The 17,180-nt window shown below is 41.0% G+C and overlaps 1 protein-coding gene across 4 annotated transcripts in view; it reads right to left on the minus strand.

Annotated features, from left to right (window-relative positions):
* Positions 1 to 17,180, minus strand: part of tenm4 (teneurin transmembrane protein 4) — a 205,519-nt gene that overhangs the window by 20,280 nt on the left and 168,059 nt on the right. For 2 of the 4 annotated variants that reach the window (XM_037073890.1, XM_037073900.1), the window contains 5 exons: positions 16,888 to 17,137; positions 16,454 to 16,474; positions 12,419 to 12,651; positions 11,084 to 11,238; positions 4,217 to 5,094 (listed from right to left, as the gene is read on the minus strand). In XM_037073890.1, the coding sequence (XP_036929785.1) occupies positions 4,217 to 5,094; positions 11,084 to 11,238; positions 12,419 to 12,651; positions 16,454 to 16,474; positions 16,888 to 17,137 (1,537 nt within the window). The remainder of the gene's footprint in view (positions 1 to 4,216; positions 5,095 to 11,083; positions 11,239 to 12,418; positions 12,652 to 16,453; positions 16,475 to 16,887; positions 17,138 to 17,180) is intronic. The other 2 variants (XM_037073918.1, XM_037073908.1) reach the window with 1 other exon arrangement.

The following is a 17,180-nucleotide window of genomic DNA, read 5'->3' on the forward strand; positions in this document are numbered from 1 at the left end:
TAATGAGTTGCACTGTCATCTCAGATTCACCGTAATTGTGGGTTGCTGTCGAGGATAAACCGTTCTGGTGGTAATTATAAGTAGGTACTGGGAGTATTTGTAGAGTCCGATATTTCCCACTTGGTAACACAAATTGTGGAAATGTGTCTACACAGGCAGTAAACACAGCAGCAAATCCATCGATGCTGGCAGCCTCAGGTAATAAAACTCAGAAGTATCAGCTTTGATCACTGAAGCACAACCAACACAACTTCGACAAAGTGTCTGATGTCTGCAGCAGTTCCCTGTTCATGAGCTAGGTGGGTACACCAACAAGTTCAGTAAGTTTGGAGTTATCTGGCTCCTCCAACAGGATGACAATGTGACATTAATATAAATCCGCCTCAGTTTGTGACTTCAGGGCAGAGGCACACAATGGAAAAAAAAAAAAACCCAAAACACAACTATTGACACGGAAAAACTGTCATGGCCAAGACGAGTAAGCTCCACACCTTTTTGCATTTGGAAAACTGCTTATTAGCTTAAAAGATTAGTGATATCACCTAATCTCATTATACAGTCTATGAAATAGGAGCACTGAGGTGTGAATCCTTGGAGAGATGCAGCATCTCCCTAGCCTACAAATCAGTCAGTTCATCACATACAGGAACATGAGTGGCCAGATTGTTTCATTTCGCTCGGAGAGCACATCAGCATAGAACAATTTGAAATCTTTCAGATTGCCAGTGTTCCAGAATGGGAGTGAGTGAACGGTACATTACTTAGGATGAAGACTTTTATCTGCGTGCTGAATACAGATTGGAAAGCCCTCTACAACGTTGCTGCCTGCCATAATAAAGCCTCTAATAAATGAGATGGCGGGTGCTGGTTTACGGATATTTCCTCAGTGCTGCCATCTCAAATATCCAATATGGAAAGGAAGAGTGGGAGAGGAATCATCTCCCAGCGATAAATGTTATCTGATCTCAACTGTACTAGAGACTAGGATTCGTAGATACATTTCAACCTTTTCACTTCAGGAAATACTAAATAGCAGAGTAATTTATATCTAAGCATTTGATTTCTTTTGATACTGCTCACATTTTATTACAAGGATTTTCCCCTTGTGTTCATAATACAGTCAATGAAAGCACCAGAAGTAACACGCTCTCTGCACAGTACCACTTTTAACTGTTCAATTCACTGGACAAAGAGACTCTTCCTGTTTGCCTTCACCTCTGCACAAAAGAAAGAGTCCACAAGACAGAAATCTCATTCTATAGCGACGCTGCGTGCCCCAGCTTGATCACTGACCCAAACTCTCTCCGTCTCAATTAGGGCTTTGAGCTAGCGCCATTCCTTGGGCTTCACCGCTGAGCTCTAATGGCTCTTCCCTGCTTCAACTCAGCTGCCTATTAGCTTGCTTTCTGTGGACAAAGGGGGGCATGCAGGGGCAGGGTGCTCAGCAGAAGGAGAGGACTGCTTTCCCCCTGAATGGCCAAGAGTCCGTTTGGATCGCATCACCTCTGTGTCACATGCTAGCTCTATGACCTTTCACGCTGGGGCCCAACAATAGGCCAGACACTTCGCATCAGCGTCCCCTCCAGCATACCTAACCTCAGTTTTGTGAGTTATTCTCATATTTTCACTTCCTCTTGCTGCCTGAGAGGTTATAAAAATGTGACTAGTGTCTGTGGAGATGATATAAAGGCAACGGCCATGTCTTCGCCTCAACTTCACAGTTGTTTGACATGATTAAGCCGTTGTTATTGGTTTATTTAATCTACACAGTGACATTTGCTGGAACCTAGAGGCTTGAGCACATTTGTTACTAAATGAATTACTGCCCTGTTAATTGGACGATAAGAGAAATATCAGAAATCCTCCAGACTGCAACATGATTTAATAGATTTACTGTAACCCTTAAGCATAAGCACTTATCAGTACAAAAAAAAAAAAAAAACACATTTAGAAGTTAGCAGAGTGTCTGCATATACTTTAAATGTCAGATGAAAGGCTGGGTAGAAGATGTCTTTTGACTTAAAGTGATTCCTTTGTGTTGTTTATGCATTCATACAAGTTAATTTCCATCTATATGATAGTCGACATAAGATCACATTAATTAATAAAGGTGAAATGTTTAGCTGTGCACTTCGTCGAGTGGTGATGAATGAAGGTTCTCTTTTCAATTCTGACGGCAGCAAATTATGGTTCTGACCCTCAGGTGATGGAGTGACCTTCAAAGCTAATTATTGGAGAAAAACAAACAATCTTTATTGGGTCTAAATTAAACATGGATGATGTGACTTGCTTGGAGGTTAATATGAAGTCATTGTTTCATTTGAAATGGAAAAAAAAAATTAATCAAATAATTCCTTTTCTGTACTTAATCTGCATTGTACATATCATTTTTAAAGTATGAAAAACCTGAGCGTCATCATACAGTGTACATGGCTAATATTCAGTATCTTATTCTACCATATTAGTGTTATTAAATTTATATATATATATATATATATATATATATATATATATATATATATATATATATATATATATATATATATATATATATATATATATATATATATATATATATATATATATATATATTTTGATTTCCTATCAAGCTTTATGTCTGTCAGCTACATTATAATAACCCATTTGTTCACCCCCCTCCTCTGTTTTAATTAGGAAAGGTTGCTCTAACTAATAATAAATTGCCCAGTTGTTGGCAATTCAATACCACCGTTTGTCAACTTCCAGTGGAAATTTGTGACAATAAAAGCAGATCACTTCATCAGCCTCACAGATTCTGTTGTTGAATGAACGATTATGAACATTTTTTAATTAAAAACAACAGACTGAGGTATTGATTTCTCTGTGTTCCAAGTGGCATGAGTTTTATCAGATTGTAATCAGCTGTCAAACAGTTCATTACACATGTGTACATTTGCATACATTATCAGTCAAGCTGATGATGATTTAGTGTAGATAAACAATGACCACATTCTTGAATACTATCTGTGCATGCCACAGTATCCCCATTTCTTACACGTGAACTCTAATGTTATGAAATAATAAATGTGTAACTAAAACCTCCTGAAAATGCTGTGCTTATTGTCTGAGTTTTTAACATTTAGGTGAGAATTAAATATTTCCTGAACATTAACAGTATTGTTCGTGCTTCAGTCTTTGGCCGGTGCCATAACATCTGTCTTCTCTGTACTTAATAGGGAAGCGAATTCTCAATCCTAATTCTACAAACAGCAGTTTTAACAGAAAGTCAAAGAGACATAATTCAGAATTCCAACCACCCACTGGATTTGTTGAAGCCGCAGGCAATTCACTCTACCTTGAGAAAAGCCTATGCAACCATCTCGTTTGACAACCAAATCAAACACAGGTGATAAATGTCTGCTCAGATTAAACAGAGCATCTGATTATGTGTCAGGGTGTTATATTCCTCCAGTGAGGTGTAACAGATGTCTGACCAGCCAATCTGTTTAATCACACTTTTTGGAATGACATCCAGTTAACACAGTATCCCTTGATGCACTATGTTAAGCTAAGGGACAGATTGCTCCGTTGAAGTCACAAGAACATGAAATCCTACGCTCCGGCGCTGCAGCATGTGGGGGTGTTTTCAATTGTTCCTTCACAATGTGTGGTTTGCCTCAATCAATTGCCACCTCTGGCTATTCTATTATGCTCATATTGCCAAAACTTGTCGCAGTCCTACGGGTAAAATGTGCTTGCCAGCAGATATGTGTTGTTCCTGTCCCTCACCACTCCAAACAAGCATTGGTCTATAGGCTGTCACTGCAAGCAAAGGTGCAGATGAGTAACATATCATCCAATAATCCTATTTGGTATGATAACAGCAAACAGGATTACACCCATACTTCTAACAGGTCTTGTATTCTGAGTGACACAGACATCAAGGTATAAGGAGGTAGCGCGTGTGCCAAAATACTAAACCCAGATGTCAAAGATGTCTTCAACTCTAAACATTCACTCGCTTAAGCATCTTAGCATTTAGTGATACCACAGATACAGAGCTTGGATTTCAGATATGCCAGGAAGGACTTGAGAACTGTATATTGGATTTAAGAGATTTAACAGATCTATTTAGTTGCTCTCTGGGGAGAAGCGGTAATCTACAATCAGCTCTGATCCAGAGTCTGGGTGGAAGGATTATAAACGTGTTTTGTGAATGCTTCTTAACATTACTTACTCAAAGAAGGTTGTCCATCCATTTTCATTCGTCTTAGTTGCTAGAAGTCCTGAGCTTCCATGGTAGGTCATTACAGCTAGTTCTTGACCTTGGGCGGCAACGGTTTTAAGGGCATTGTTGGTGCCAATGGTGAACCAGAATGTCTGTCCATCGGGGACCATCAGCCACAGAGGCAATCCTGTCGTGTCTCGTCGGATGATTACTGTGTTTTTGTTCTTATCAGTAATGCTGGTCAGATCTCCTGCTCCTGTGTACGTCAGATTATAGAGGTGGTCTCCTGTAGTCAGACTTTGTGTGAAAATGTGGCTGCCGTTAGAGTCAAACAGATAGAGTTCATCGTTAATGGGAGAGGACACCTCATACATGCTGAGGGGATTCAGATAGGGCTTGTTTTTGCGCACATAGCGAATGCGAATGTTTCCCAAATCTGCAACATAAAGCTCTCCATCTGGACACACTGCCAGAGAAGAGGGCGCATTGAGCTTTGCATCCTTGGCATAGCCTTCATCTCCTGAGTAACAATCACAGTTGGCGTCATTCTTGCAGTCGCAGCCACTTGGTGCCCCTGCAACCAAGGAGATCTCTCCATTGGTGGACACCTGTCGTACTCTGTTTATTTTCTTTTCATCTGACTCAGCGATGTACAAAATGCCATTGTGGGACACAGCTAGGGCATTGGCGGACTCCAGGGTGGCATGGATTGCCACTTTGCTCATGAGGAAATGGTCAATCCCAGGCACTTGGCAGTGCATTGGTCGGCCTGCCACGATACGGACTTGATGGTTTTCTGAGATCTGGAGCACTACGTTGTTGTCCAGAACATATAGGGAATTATCCATGGGACTCACTGCCAGGTCTGTGGGCCACTCAAGCCGCACCTAAAAGGAAAAAGAAAACACCAAGAATATCAGCCTCAGGTCACAAAAAACAGAGCGTACTCTTATTGATCCACACATTTTCACTTTATCTGAGGGAAACAGTCCCTCAAGGGAAGAATCATTGAAAACTGCTAACAAAAAAGATAGGCTGCTGTGAAAAGGATGGACTATCTCATAGCTTATGCTGGAAGCGAAAACATTTTTTGAAACGATGTATTATCTGATAAGGAAGAGGATAGCAGCTGGCGTGCTGTTAGAAGGGGAAAACACAAAAACATGATTTTTAGGATCAAAAATGATAAGAACAGTGGTGAGGAAGGGCAGAACAAGGAGAAATCATTCAAATGATCAGATTAAATGAAAAAAAAAACACTCTGCAATTGATCATGAAGAGTCTGGACACATGCTTTAAGGACTGGGCTTCTGCAGCCTTCACCTCTACTGAGTCACTGTTTCTCACTCCTTGCTTTGGGTTATTAATTTTGTAATGACAAGAGATTGCACGAGTCCTTGAAAAGAAACTGGAGCACACTTAGCGAATGAAAGCCGAGCCTGCCTCTGGCCTCCTAAATTATGACTTATTGTTCTGCTAACAATGTATCAGGCTTTTAACAAATTGGAATGATTGGATTCATCCAATTTACTGGTCTCCCTCTCACTTATGATCCCAGGAGGATCTCTTAGGAACATAATATGAAGTGCCATATTTCAATAGAAGCCTTGGAGCACCAACAAAGGAAACTGATTAAAACCTGGACCAAAATACAAAGAAAGGTTCAAGTTAAAGGTAACCTATTATATGATAGAACCCTTAACATTGTTTTAGATACTTTGTCCTCAATTTGGAGTTTGGGAAGGTGAATAAATTCATGTAGCTGTTGCTATGGTTGATAAATTTCTCATAATGGACTCGCAAGTTACCTATCAAGGTTTCTCCACAGACGGTGGAACAACGTTATACTGCTAGCTCAGCGCCACTATACTCATTTTCATTGTTAGCTGCTATACAGCGGGTCTTTGTGGGCTGCCGCGGTCTTCTCACAAAAACAAAAACAGCTGATGGTGCGCCACTACACTAAAAATTTCTGGGGAGAACCCTGCTATCATACATATTATTATCACTAGCACCAGGTGTACTTTAATTTCATATGAAATAAATGGTGACCTTGAGCAGGAAACCCTTCCAACTTAAACTAACATGTGATGTACAATTTACATTTTCACATGTGAATTACATACATTCATACTCAATTTTGTTATTTAAAAAAATTCACATTTTCTTGCGGTTAATCTAGATTGAATTCTGTAGGTAGGCTAAGTGAGTCGGAAGAAAAAAAAAAAAATACACCAGTGCAACATGATGAGTTAAATTTGTGAGTGTGCATAACTCTAAAATGTGGACAATAGAGATGCTATTTGGCATTCAAAATAAATTCACCAAAAGCTTTTCAGCGGGAAAAAAAAAAAATGCTGGCTTTTGAACTACCATGTGAGGATTAAAATGCCTCAGGGAAGTGGTTTACACTGATAAATGTAGGGGGGGAGGAAGGCGAGGAAGTAAATCTAACTTCTTTTGACGTGCTATTCTGCATTACATAGCACGAAAAACAGGGGTCCTGAAACACAAAATATGACAGTCGTGCAGAGAGTAGCAGGTTTCTCAAACTAAACAGCTTTCTGGTAAGTGTCTGCAAGCACTCTTAAAGGTTTTATTTACCTGCCATCAGCACATATCCTTAATTTTCTCATTTAAAGGTCAGCGCTGACACAATGATTAACCTATAATTGACATGGCATTACTTGAATGTTTCTACACTCTTGGCATTGGTCACGCTCTTGAATCCCAGCCACTTTTCACAAGCAGAGCACTTGTTCACCTTTGATTGAAAAACAGATTTGAGCATCACTCACAGCTCACATCCCATAAACCTCTCATCATCCCATCATCCCATCACCCCCCCCCCCCCCCCCCCCCAACCAGAAGACAGGAGAGGTTTATATAAAAGGACACGAACAACAAACAGGAAACTGGCGGTGGATACATGTCGCCTTTCAGTGAACAGAAAATGCATTTACTTGGGAAATGAAGGGGAGACTTTCAATTTCTTAAAACCTATTTCTTGTCAACACTGGTGGTTAAATATTTCATGAGCCAGAGTGTGGAGTGGCTCGGGGGAGCTGCCTGTAAGGAGGTTTTCACGCCACTCTGACTGATGAGGGGATATTTCCCGAGCTGCTGTCCCATATGCTGTAACCCGATCATACCCTCCCCTTTATACTGTGGGGCAGCTGTCAGTAGTGCCCGCCTGACACGACCGCTAGCAGCAGAAGAAATCCAAAATGCGTTCATCAGCCAAAGACGCGAGCCGTGGATTTGCACCAACACAACGCAAAACTATTTTTAAATGTGTTTGAACTTGTATTAGCACTATACTGTAATTTTCCATTAGCATCTCTTCACTCTTGGCCCATACCAGCATGATGCCTGTCTGACGAAGAGTTATGTGTCATTATTTGAAGTCCCTCTCAGATTTGAATTGAATGTCACAGTCAGAGCCTTGATAAAGCTTCCTGAAGCTGCTGACACCCTCGAACGACGTTCAAGTGATCTTGTTTTAAGACACGGTTTCCCTCTGTTTGAGTCTGAACTCAGCGGGAGATGGAGAGAAGATTTTCAAGCTTGAAACAGAAAATGGAACATATTTCTGAAATAGCAAGGACCCAAGGCCTTGGTATAAACAAATTAAGACATTCTTGAACGAGGTCAAACTCTTGTCCTTTCCGTGATAATAAAAAGTAAGACGAAGGAAAGGTTACAGAGCTGCACTTTGAATTATGAGTGAATTTTACTGCAGCACACTCACTCTTCATCAGAGGAGAGAGGAAAATTTGATTTTTTTTTTTCTGCCTAGAACAGGTGAGGTACAGCAAAAGTAATGACCAAAGTGATGAGCCTTCTCCAGAGAAACTCTGGTCCTAAGTGAGGGGTTGGGGAGTGTTTGAAGTAGGAAGCTACGTGCACTGGATGAATTTTTAATGGATGCTTTTTACTGTCTGAGTGTCTCTGGCAGTGCTTGTGCGATTTGTCATCGTTGTAGAGCTGCAGTCAGTCTGCCTGTGTCCTCGCTGCTGTGGAGCTGGGATGGTGAGCATCTATAGGCGCTTGTGTTTGTGTGCAGGGGGGGTAGCGCGGGTCATGAGGGGGATGGAGTCCCCCCCGGGGCTGGAAATGGGCAGCTGGAGGCTTTGCTCCCTCCGCTGAATACATCATTTCAACACAGAAAGCTTCTCTCCACTGGCATCACAGGCCCCCTCAGGACCTGTTTGCTAGTCGTACTCGATTTCATACACGATGGGGCATGGTGGATGCACATGAAGCAGGGCTAAGACATCAATCAAATCTTATCATTAAAGCCCATGGTCTTGTCTTGGGAGTAAAACTAAAACAATTATAGATACTGCAGACAACTCAAACGATCCATTTTTGGGGGGAAGGGGCGGGGTGGAGCGGCGGGTCATGCAAGAAAAAAATAACTAGTTTGTGCTCTCAATTTAATAATTTGTGCTCTTAAAAACATTTGTGTTCCCAAATTAGTAAATCCTGCCATCTATTCAATAGTTTGTAGACCTGATTTAATAATTTGTGTGAATGGATAACTTAATTCATGCTATGCATTTAATAGCATAGAATTATTTTTGGGTCGAGACACCTACTTAAAAGCTTTGTCTTTCTCACTCTCACCACCCAAACAAAGCAACAAAGCCAAAAAAAAAAAAAAAAAAAAAAGTATGGTTGCTGTATCGTTAACTACGCTGCCTCCTTACACAGGACAAAGTCTGAACACTGGGGCTTTTTTCACACTCCTGCTCCAGGACAAAAGCCACAGTTTGTTTGGCTTCAGTTGCTGGAGACGTGCACACACAGAGCCCCCTCCAAAATTACAAAACACCTTCGGGTAGCTTCTAAATAAACAGTTATTACAGCCACTGAATGAGTGAACCTCGCTCTGTGGCTGCTGAAGGGCCTGAGCAACTCAATATTTTTCACTGCTCCCTGAATTACGATATATTATGCCAGATGAGGCTGTAGCCTGATCTTTGCCTAATAACCGACTGTCAACTATAAATTAAAACAAATGGCATGATGCAGAGTTGCACGCATACACAGTTAACTATCATGTTAATACTGTCAGTAAATTGTATCTTCAACACATCAGTGAGCCCTGAATTTCAAAGAAAGCTGTGTCCAGCATGAACTCTTATACCGCTGACCAGTTAGCTCATTTAAACACAGCTGAGCACAGTTTCCACTGAAACTGCATGTACGAAATAGATACCCCCTCCAGACTCACAATAATAAAAACAAATATGAATTAGATTAGATAATAAATCAAATGCACAAAGCCCTTCACCATTTCTTCTTCTTTTTTAAATCCTGCTATGATTTAATCTAAACTACGGTCCACCTGCCTATTAGTTGTGATGGTGTTGTCTGAGATGAGTTATTTGACTGTCCATCATAAGTAAACCAACAACGTTTAATGGTTCTGAGCAGATAACCTGGTTATACAGGCACGTTCACCGGGGGTTATGGAGCAGCAGTTGGAGACTCAGAGGAAACTGTATCCTCAAGATAGCTGTAACCAATGGTTTTAGTAATATTTCAAACTAGCCAGACTCACCACAAGGAAACAACCCCTGCTGTAACTACTTAGGTTGAAAATTATAATGTCAGGAAAAAAAAATATGCCAATGTCGTACTGTAGGCTGCTACAGTATGCAAAAAAGATCTTTGTCGTCACCTCTGTGGGGAAGTCACAGAGCTATAGAGAGTGAAGTGACCTCGGTGCAGCGTCCTTGCCTGGGGGATGTGTTGTGTCTGGTGTAGTAGTGGTCTGGTGCATACTGTATGTGTGCATATGTGTGTGTGTGAGTGTACATGTGTCTGTGTGCATCAGCGAACATGTGTGCATGAACTGGGAGCCAGCGAGGTTATAGGTCATCCTTGTCATCCCCCTACAGCTATAGGTTGAAGGCTCTTTGCACTCGGGGCCGTGTGGCCGCTTGACACAGACATGAAAGCTCCGCTCTGCTAGCGTACCACCTCTGGTTTCAGCGTGGCTCTGTTAACAGGTTCTGTGGTTATTTCTCTTCCTTTGGGTGTCCCTTTAACTGCTCATTTTCCCTTCCTATTAATATTAGCTTGTAACTCATGAGGTGATTTAAAGCTTGTCATCTGCCAGGCTGGCACAGCTGTGATTGGGACTACTTTCCCGAATTCATAATAATCTGGACCAATGAGATTTATCTTGGCGAATCCAGACCATCCTCGGTTTAATGAATTAGACATCCCCCTCCACAGTCAGGGAGGCTGTTTTGCAAAAAATAAAAAATAAATAAGTGCAAATTAATTTCATTATTTATTTTATATGCACTGCACTGGAGTGGGATTTTAAAACTACTTAAATGGTGTAAGAGCTCTGCTTTTCACTGTCTTTACCAGTCTTCCAATATTGATTCAAAGGTTCATTTTTTATCAGATACTATTTAGAGTTTTTGCTGCTTTGCTGCATAACAAACTTGAGCAGTAAAGATCTGACCTGAGCTGAACTCCTTCAGTCATCTACATTTGTGACAATGGTTTGTGATATTGATTTGTAGACATTACTTTACTTTATAGTATTAAGTGAACGCAGGAAAACGGTATTCAGTCTGAAAACCCACAGAATGCTAAATGCCTTTAGGCTCTAACTGCCTTCTTCTACCTTAGTATCTGTTGCAAGCACTGCGAAGCTAAAAACTACAGCCAATTAACAAACATGGATCAAAAGTAGACAAAGGACCACTAGATCTGAAGAGCTTCCAGCTATGAAAACAAAAGCTCACACGGGGGTGTAAGCATCCCGGAGACCAGGGTCAGTCAAGGAGACTCGTGTAGGTTGAGAGACAGGAAAACACATGCCGGCTGCCTGGGTCAGAGAGGTCGTACCTGAGAGATGTCCATCACGGCATCGCAGCTGAGAGGTCGGGCAGAGGTCAGGTCATTAAAGCCCAGAAGAGTGGAGATGATTCCGTTCTGATCAATCCTGCGAATCATGGTCCCGTCCACAAAGAAGATTACACCGTACTTATCCACCGTAATGCCTGCGGATGAAAAGTCACCCAATGGACAGAGGAGGAAAATAGCCATCAGTTATTTTGTTTATCTGTGACTTAATGTGAGGACAGAGCACCACTTAATGACAATTAAGCACTACTAACTGCAATAAAAATTAAAGACTAATCACAGCAATGAAAACTAATGCGGGGATTGATTTTTTTTTTTTAAGTCAATAATGGAGACCAATAGAAACATCGAAATTGATGAAGAGCACTGTACATATTGATTCAATTACACAACAGAAATTTCATCAGTGCAGTCTCTCCCCTCATGCTCGCTTGCCTCAAACAGCAGTGCAACTGAGAATACTAATCCCAGCAATGCACATCTCATCATCTGTATGTTTTTATCACTTCAGGGTCTGTCAAACAATATCTAAGCAGCCATGAACATCTAGTCTGCAGTAGTTATGGAAGGAACATTGTGTTTTCACTATACAATTCATGTTTCCCATTTTCAGTGGTGTTATTTCAGTACATGTGATTCACAATGTCAGGCCAATGGAGGACAAACAGTAAGCATGTGATCTAATGACTAATGCATCACCCAAATATGGAGCAACAAGGAAAGGAAGAACCTTGAAGCAGATGGAATGTTATAAAAAATAAGAGTTTTAAAATGACTGGAGCGATTGAGTTGTATGTTTGTTAGTGATGAGTACGAGAGGAAGGTAATGCATTAAAACTGAAGAGTATTGATCTAGCCTCTGGGACTCCTGTCTTCAACTACAGCTGCAACTAATGATTATTTTCATCCTCGATTAATCTGTTGATTATTTCAACACATAGTCGATCAGTTGTCGGTCTAAAAAATGTCAAAATGGGGAACAAACATAGATGAGTGTTCCCCAAGGCCAAAGATGACATCTTGAAACATTTAATTTTGTACCCAAAGCAAAGATATTCAGTCTCCTGTCACAGAGGAGTAAAGAGACCAGAAAATATGAATAATTTTGAATTTCATTTCTAAAGAAATTACTAAATTATTCATTAACTACCAGAGTAGTTGCAGATCAATCTAAAAGTAGACAACTAATAGATTTAAATGAATGACTATCCATTACAGCAATCTAGTCTATTTGAGAAGAAAAGGGAAAAATTCCAAAGACCCCCAACTGACTTGAAACTGCACACTACATTGACTACAATAACATCCATACAATACCTCTCGGGTTGGTGAGCGTGGCCTCAACAGCCTTTCCTCCATCCCCACAGCGAGCGTCATCATACGGGAGACACTGGTCACCGGTCCCTGCCACCAGCTCCAGATTCTTGGCCACATCTTTCACAACGCGCAGCGATTTAACCTTGAACACCTTCCTGCTGCTGGTGTCCGAAAGGTACACAGCGCCGTTCACCGGACTGGTGGCCAGGTAGTACTTATGAGCGGGGCTGTTGCTGAGAGAAGGGGAAAGAGAGGATGAAGCCTGAGTCAATAAAGCTGGAAGGGCTACAGCGCTTTCAATAAGAAACATTGTGTAATACAATTAAAATGGATTCAAAAGCCATTTAGAGAGTCAATTGGGCACAATTACAGTTGAAACCAAGGACATGGAAAAAGAAAAAAATAGAATGAGATTAAACATGGCAAAATAGAATGAGATTAAACATGACATAATGGTGGAGCTTAGAACTCATCTACAATACAGTCAGCTTAGTTAGAAATCCCTGTTGTCAAAAGAGCATGGAACAAATGTGCATGTGACATATACACAAAAAAATAAGAGGCAAAAATACTTTATATATGTACAGATAGAGATGTCTAGTTTCTTTCAAATTATTAAAAAGCTTGTGATGCTGGAGGGGATCCAGAGAAACACAAGGACCACTGGGACTAGGTCCGTGGGGTACACTGGATCCTTTGACAGAAAGTCTAATTACTCCCCCATCCCTGGCCCAAGAAATCTCTGGGATAAAATCTGAAAACAACAATAAGAAACCAAAGAGTATCTATACAGTAGCAGTACGCTGGTTAATGCCAGAGGAAGTACAAACAAGTTGGTTTTGCCGTTCACCTTGGGACTTTTTTATAGAGAAAAACACAAATGCAAAGAGAAAGCGGCAATCCAAACACAACAATGCTTCCATCAGGCAGAGATTCCTGCACAGAAAAAAAACAAAACAAAAAACATCCTATCAAACTTCCAACCAAGTCAACAAAGTAATCCTTCATATCCACAGGAGGTTGCCCAACCTGACAGACAGACAATAGAACCAAATATAACCAATCCTGCTGTGGCGGGATGTATGCAATCTATTGGCATGCTCCAGACAGAATAGGTGTCAGAAAACACAGAAAATAAAGATGACTGTAGACAAATCCATAGCAGTACAAATGAAGTGGCAGAGGGGGCTGTTGACTTAAAAAGAAACAACTCCTGCTCAAAAAAAAACCACATGATCTTCTGCTGAAAAATCAAAGTATGAGAGATTGTAACTACGAACACCTAAGCCTGATGGCATTAAACATTACCGGATGGTAGAAACTATAGCCATGTATTTTGAAAGTGGCGGACATGACTGACAGATTTGACAGACTTGTCTCTACTCCCATAAATACAGCACATGGCACAGATGGTACTTGGATAAGATGTCTTTTCTCTACAGGTGCCACCAGCGTGAAAAACAGCTCCATGATTCCTTTTATAACTAGTTCTATTTGCTCATCAACAACAATTTGGCTTATCCACGGCACGGCTAAATCATTTAAAATATAACCACATCATTTTAAATTGAACACTGTTGGGTTTTTGACTGTTGGCCAGACAAAGCAAAGAATTACAAACCAGTTTAGCAACGCAGTAATTAGTTGGGTTTTAGTCAACAATAAAACAACACAAGTTGATACAATGCATTGTTGTCGATTAATGATATATAGTCATAGTGAGGCTATTTGAGGTGGCCTCCTAAAACAGAAGGTGGACTGAACTTTAACTCTCACTGTATTTAAGGTATTTAGAGAAGGAAAGACTGCAGTAACACAGTATCTCCAGCTCAGACAGGCCTGCTGAAGGTTTAGTCCAATTATATTGCAGCTCATTTTCAAACAGCCTCTCAGACCCAATTGATGACTATTGTATATCACCTACCCCTGGTTATTCCCAGCTAGATTTTACTCTTTACTGGTTGTATAAGACCTTTTTGACAAAAATTGATGATAGTTATTGGGTGAAAAAAATATGACAAATCTCCTAAAATTGATTGACTATTCGACTGCTCCTTGGGATTCTGAAGTGCAGGGTTGTGAAAGCCCTAGTTAGTGCCACTTTAGAGATGACCATAGTTATCAGGGCAGGGTACAGCACAGTTCTGCCAGACCTGATAAGCATTATGGAGAAACCTGTCAGCAGGGCGTCATTCAAAGTGGATTAAGACAGAATTTCAATGATGACCTTGAGGGTTCTCTTAGGGCTTGTGGTCAGTATGACAGTGCCAAACCATATATATATTTTTTTTAATACAACAAGAAGGAGGACCAGTGGGTCTGTGGAATTGTCAACTCCAGCACATAATTTTAAATGACAATCGACCTTCAATGAATCAGTGATGACAGGACACTGCAGAAAACCTCAGGCGCACATGTCACTATCAGTCCACTGACCAAGTTGACTGATATGTTGGTCTACAGTATGTTTCCAGGTACAGGCAGCTGGCTTAGAAAAGCGACTGCTGTCTTTGAGTAGGTCAGTGGCAAGGCTCAATAACCGGAATCCACTTTGCATTTTATCTGAAATGTGCAATCAGCTGATACCTTATCGGCTCCCAGTTGCATGTAGAACAGTGTTGGTCCCCCACCGTGTTTGAAACTATGAGGCGTTATTCCCTGACCTTGAGCTATGGCCACATACTCCATCTATATTCACTGACAACATCTAGTTTGTAGAAGATAATTGGATTTTGCAGCATGCTGGCACGGCAATGGAGTGAGCATGGTTGGAGTGGATGGGGACATCCTTAGTAGGGGGTCAATGAACATTGTAGTGAGATCAGCCACCTCCGAGCCCTATCACTCGCTCACACATGAAAAGGGAGGCAGCCACCCGTTTTATACAGACACATGCTGTGTTTTCCTGGATAAATCTCCTCTTAACATGCAAATGTATTTGGAGTATGGAAACCAAAGGGACTGAGCTTTGATGTTTCTTTCGATTTAGTGTGTGTAAGGATGTTACCATATTTTGCTCCACAGAGGAATATTTCATATATTATGAGGAGAAAAAGGAAAACAACTAATAATTGTTTTCATGAACGATTAACTTGCTGATTATTTTTATGTTTTGTCTATAAATTTAGACAAAATCACAATTTCCCTGAGACCTACGTGACATATTCAAAATGCTTCTTTTGAAAGAAAGAAAGGCAGCAAATCCTTGCATGTAAGAAGCTGGAATCAGCAAATGTTTTTTGCTTAAACATATGACTGAAACGATCAATTGATGACTACAATTGTTGACAATTCTTCTGCAGTTGAAGCTCAGCTAAGAAAATATAGTCATGGAGAGACAGAAAAAAACAACAGAGAGCTTCTGAGTGTTTTGTTAATATGCCCATTCGGAAAATAGAGGCCAGTGACCAGCAGCACTTGGCTTTTCCTCCTCAGTCTGACGATGTGTTCCCCGGCAAGTCACGACCCTCTGATAGAAAATCAATTTATAGCCCTTTATCTAAGACATGGTATCTAAAGACAATACACGGAGGCTTTCCTTACCGCCACCTGCCAAGGATAAAATCCTACACAACAACTGGTTCTTTATAACACTCTGAAATGTTGAGACTCCTCGACAGATGGCAATCCACTACCATTGTAATTAAATACATGCATTTAAAAAGGCACAGTGCTACATTTCTGAATACTTCACACATGTCTCATTGTATTATACAGGAAAATGTCATTTCAGCTCCATTGCCAAACCTTGGGAAGTGTGGCCATCAATCAGCTGGAGTCTCTCTTTGCAATAACACACACAGATGCAAACAAACTGTAATGAACAAGGCGGCGAAACCAGAGATTAATTAAACTCAGGAGACATTTAAACCACTAAATCAACAGCTTTATCGAGATGAAAATGAAAAAGTCAGTATCTTAAGATAAGATCTTCAAGCAGCTCACAATGGCATGTCGGAAACGGGCTCAAAAGGTCACTTCAGCGCCAAATGGATGTAGATTCAGTCCTATTTCTATATTAATTTAATTGCTTACCTATGCCTGAAGTCTTTATTTCTGTCAGTTTGCCAAAAGCAGCAGAAAATGAGAGAGAAGGAGAGGAAATGTTAGTTGTTAGTGGATAGAGTAAAAAAGAAGAAAACAGTTGTTAGTAGAGAACAGTTGTTAAAGAGAATCATGACAAAACACTACATTTCTTATCTACTCAAACTTGTCTTTGCTGACATTAAGTAAGTAATTAATCTTGTCCTAGACCGTCTTCTGCTAAGACCCCATTACATCCACTTCAGCTCCTATCAGGGCCAAACTCCAGCTGATACAGGTGGATGAGAGAACCAGGACCATCAATCCTGGGCCTTTAGGGCATTTCTGTCTATCTCAATAGACCTCAGTGGTTTATGACCTCTGTGTGCAAGCCCATCTGATCTCGTGGTCCCGAGTGGATGTTAGTTGGCTACTCCTCCCATTACCTGAGCTCCAGGACGCTCGTGACGTTCCCCGTGGTGAAAATCCTCCTCACATAGTTGAAGTCGCCCACGTACAGACTTCCATCTGAGCCACAGGCCAGAGCCACAGGGGCCAGCAGCTTGTTTCCGTCAGCGAGGCCATTACAGCTGGGGCAGGAGATGCTGCGCCTGCGCCCGTTCCCCATCACGCTGCCGATTACAGGAGGCTGCTGGGAGATGAAGACATTCTCCCCATTGCCCATATGAAGAATACCTGATGAGGCACAGGAAAGAAATAAGTAACACCTGCAACCTGT

The sequence above is a fragment of the Acanthopagrus latus genome, chromosome 2 (assembly GCF_904848185.1).
Source record: "Acanthopagrus latus isolate v.2019 chromosome 2, fAcaLat1.1, whole genome shotgun sequence".
NCBI classification, from domain to species: Eukaryota; Metazoa; Chordata; class Actinopteri; order Spariformes; family Sparidae; genus Acanthopagrus; species Acanthopagrus latus.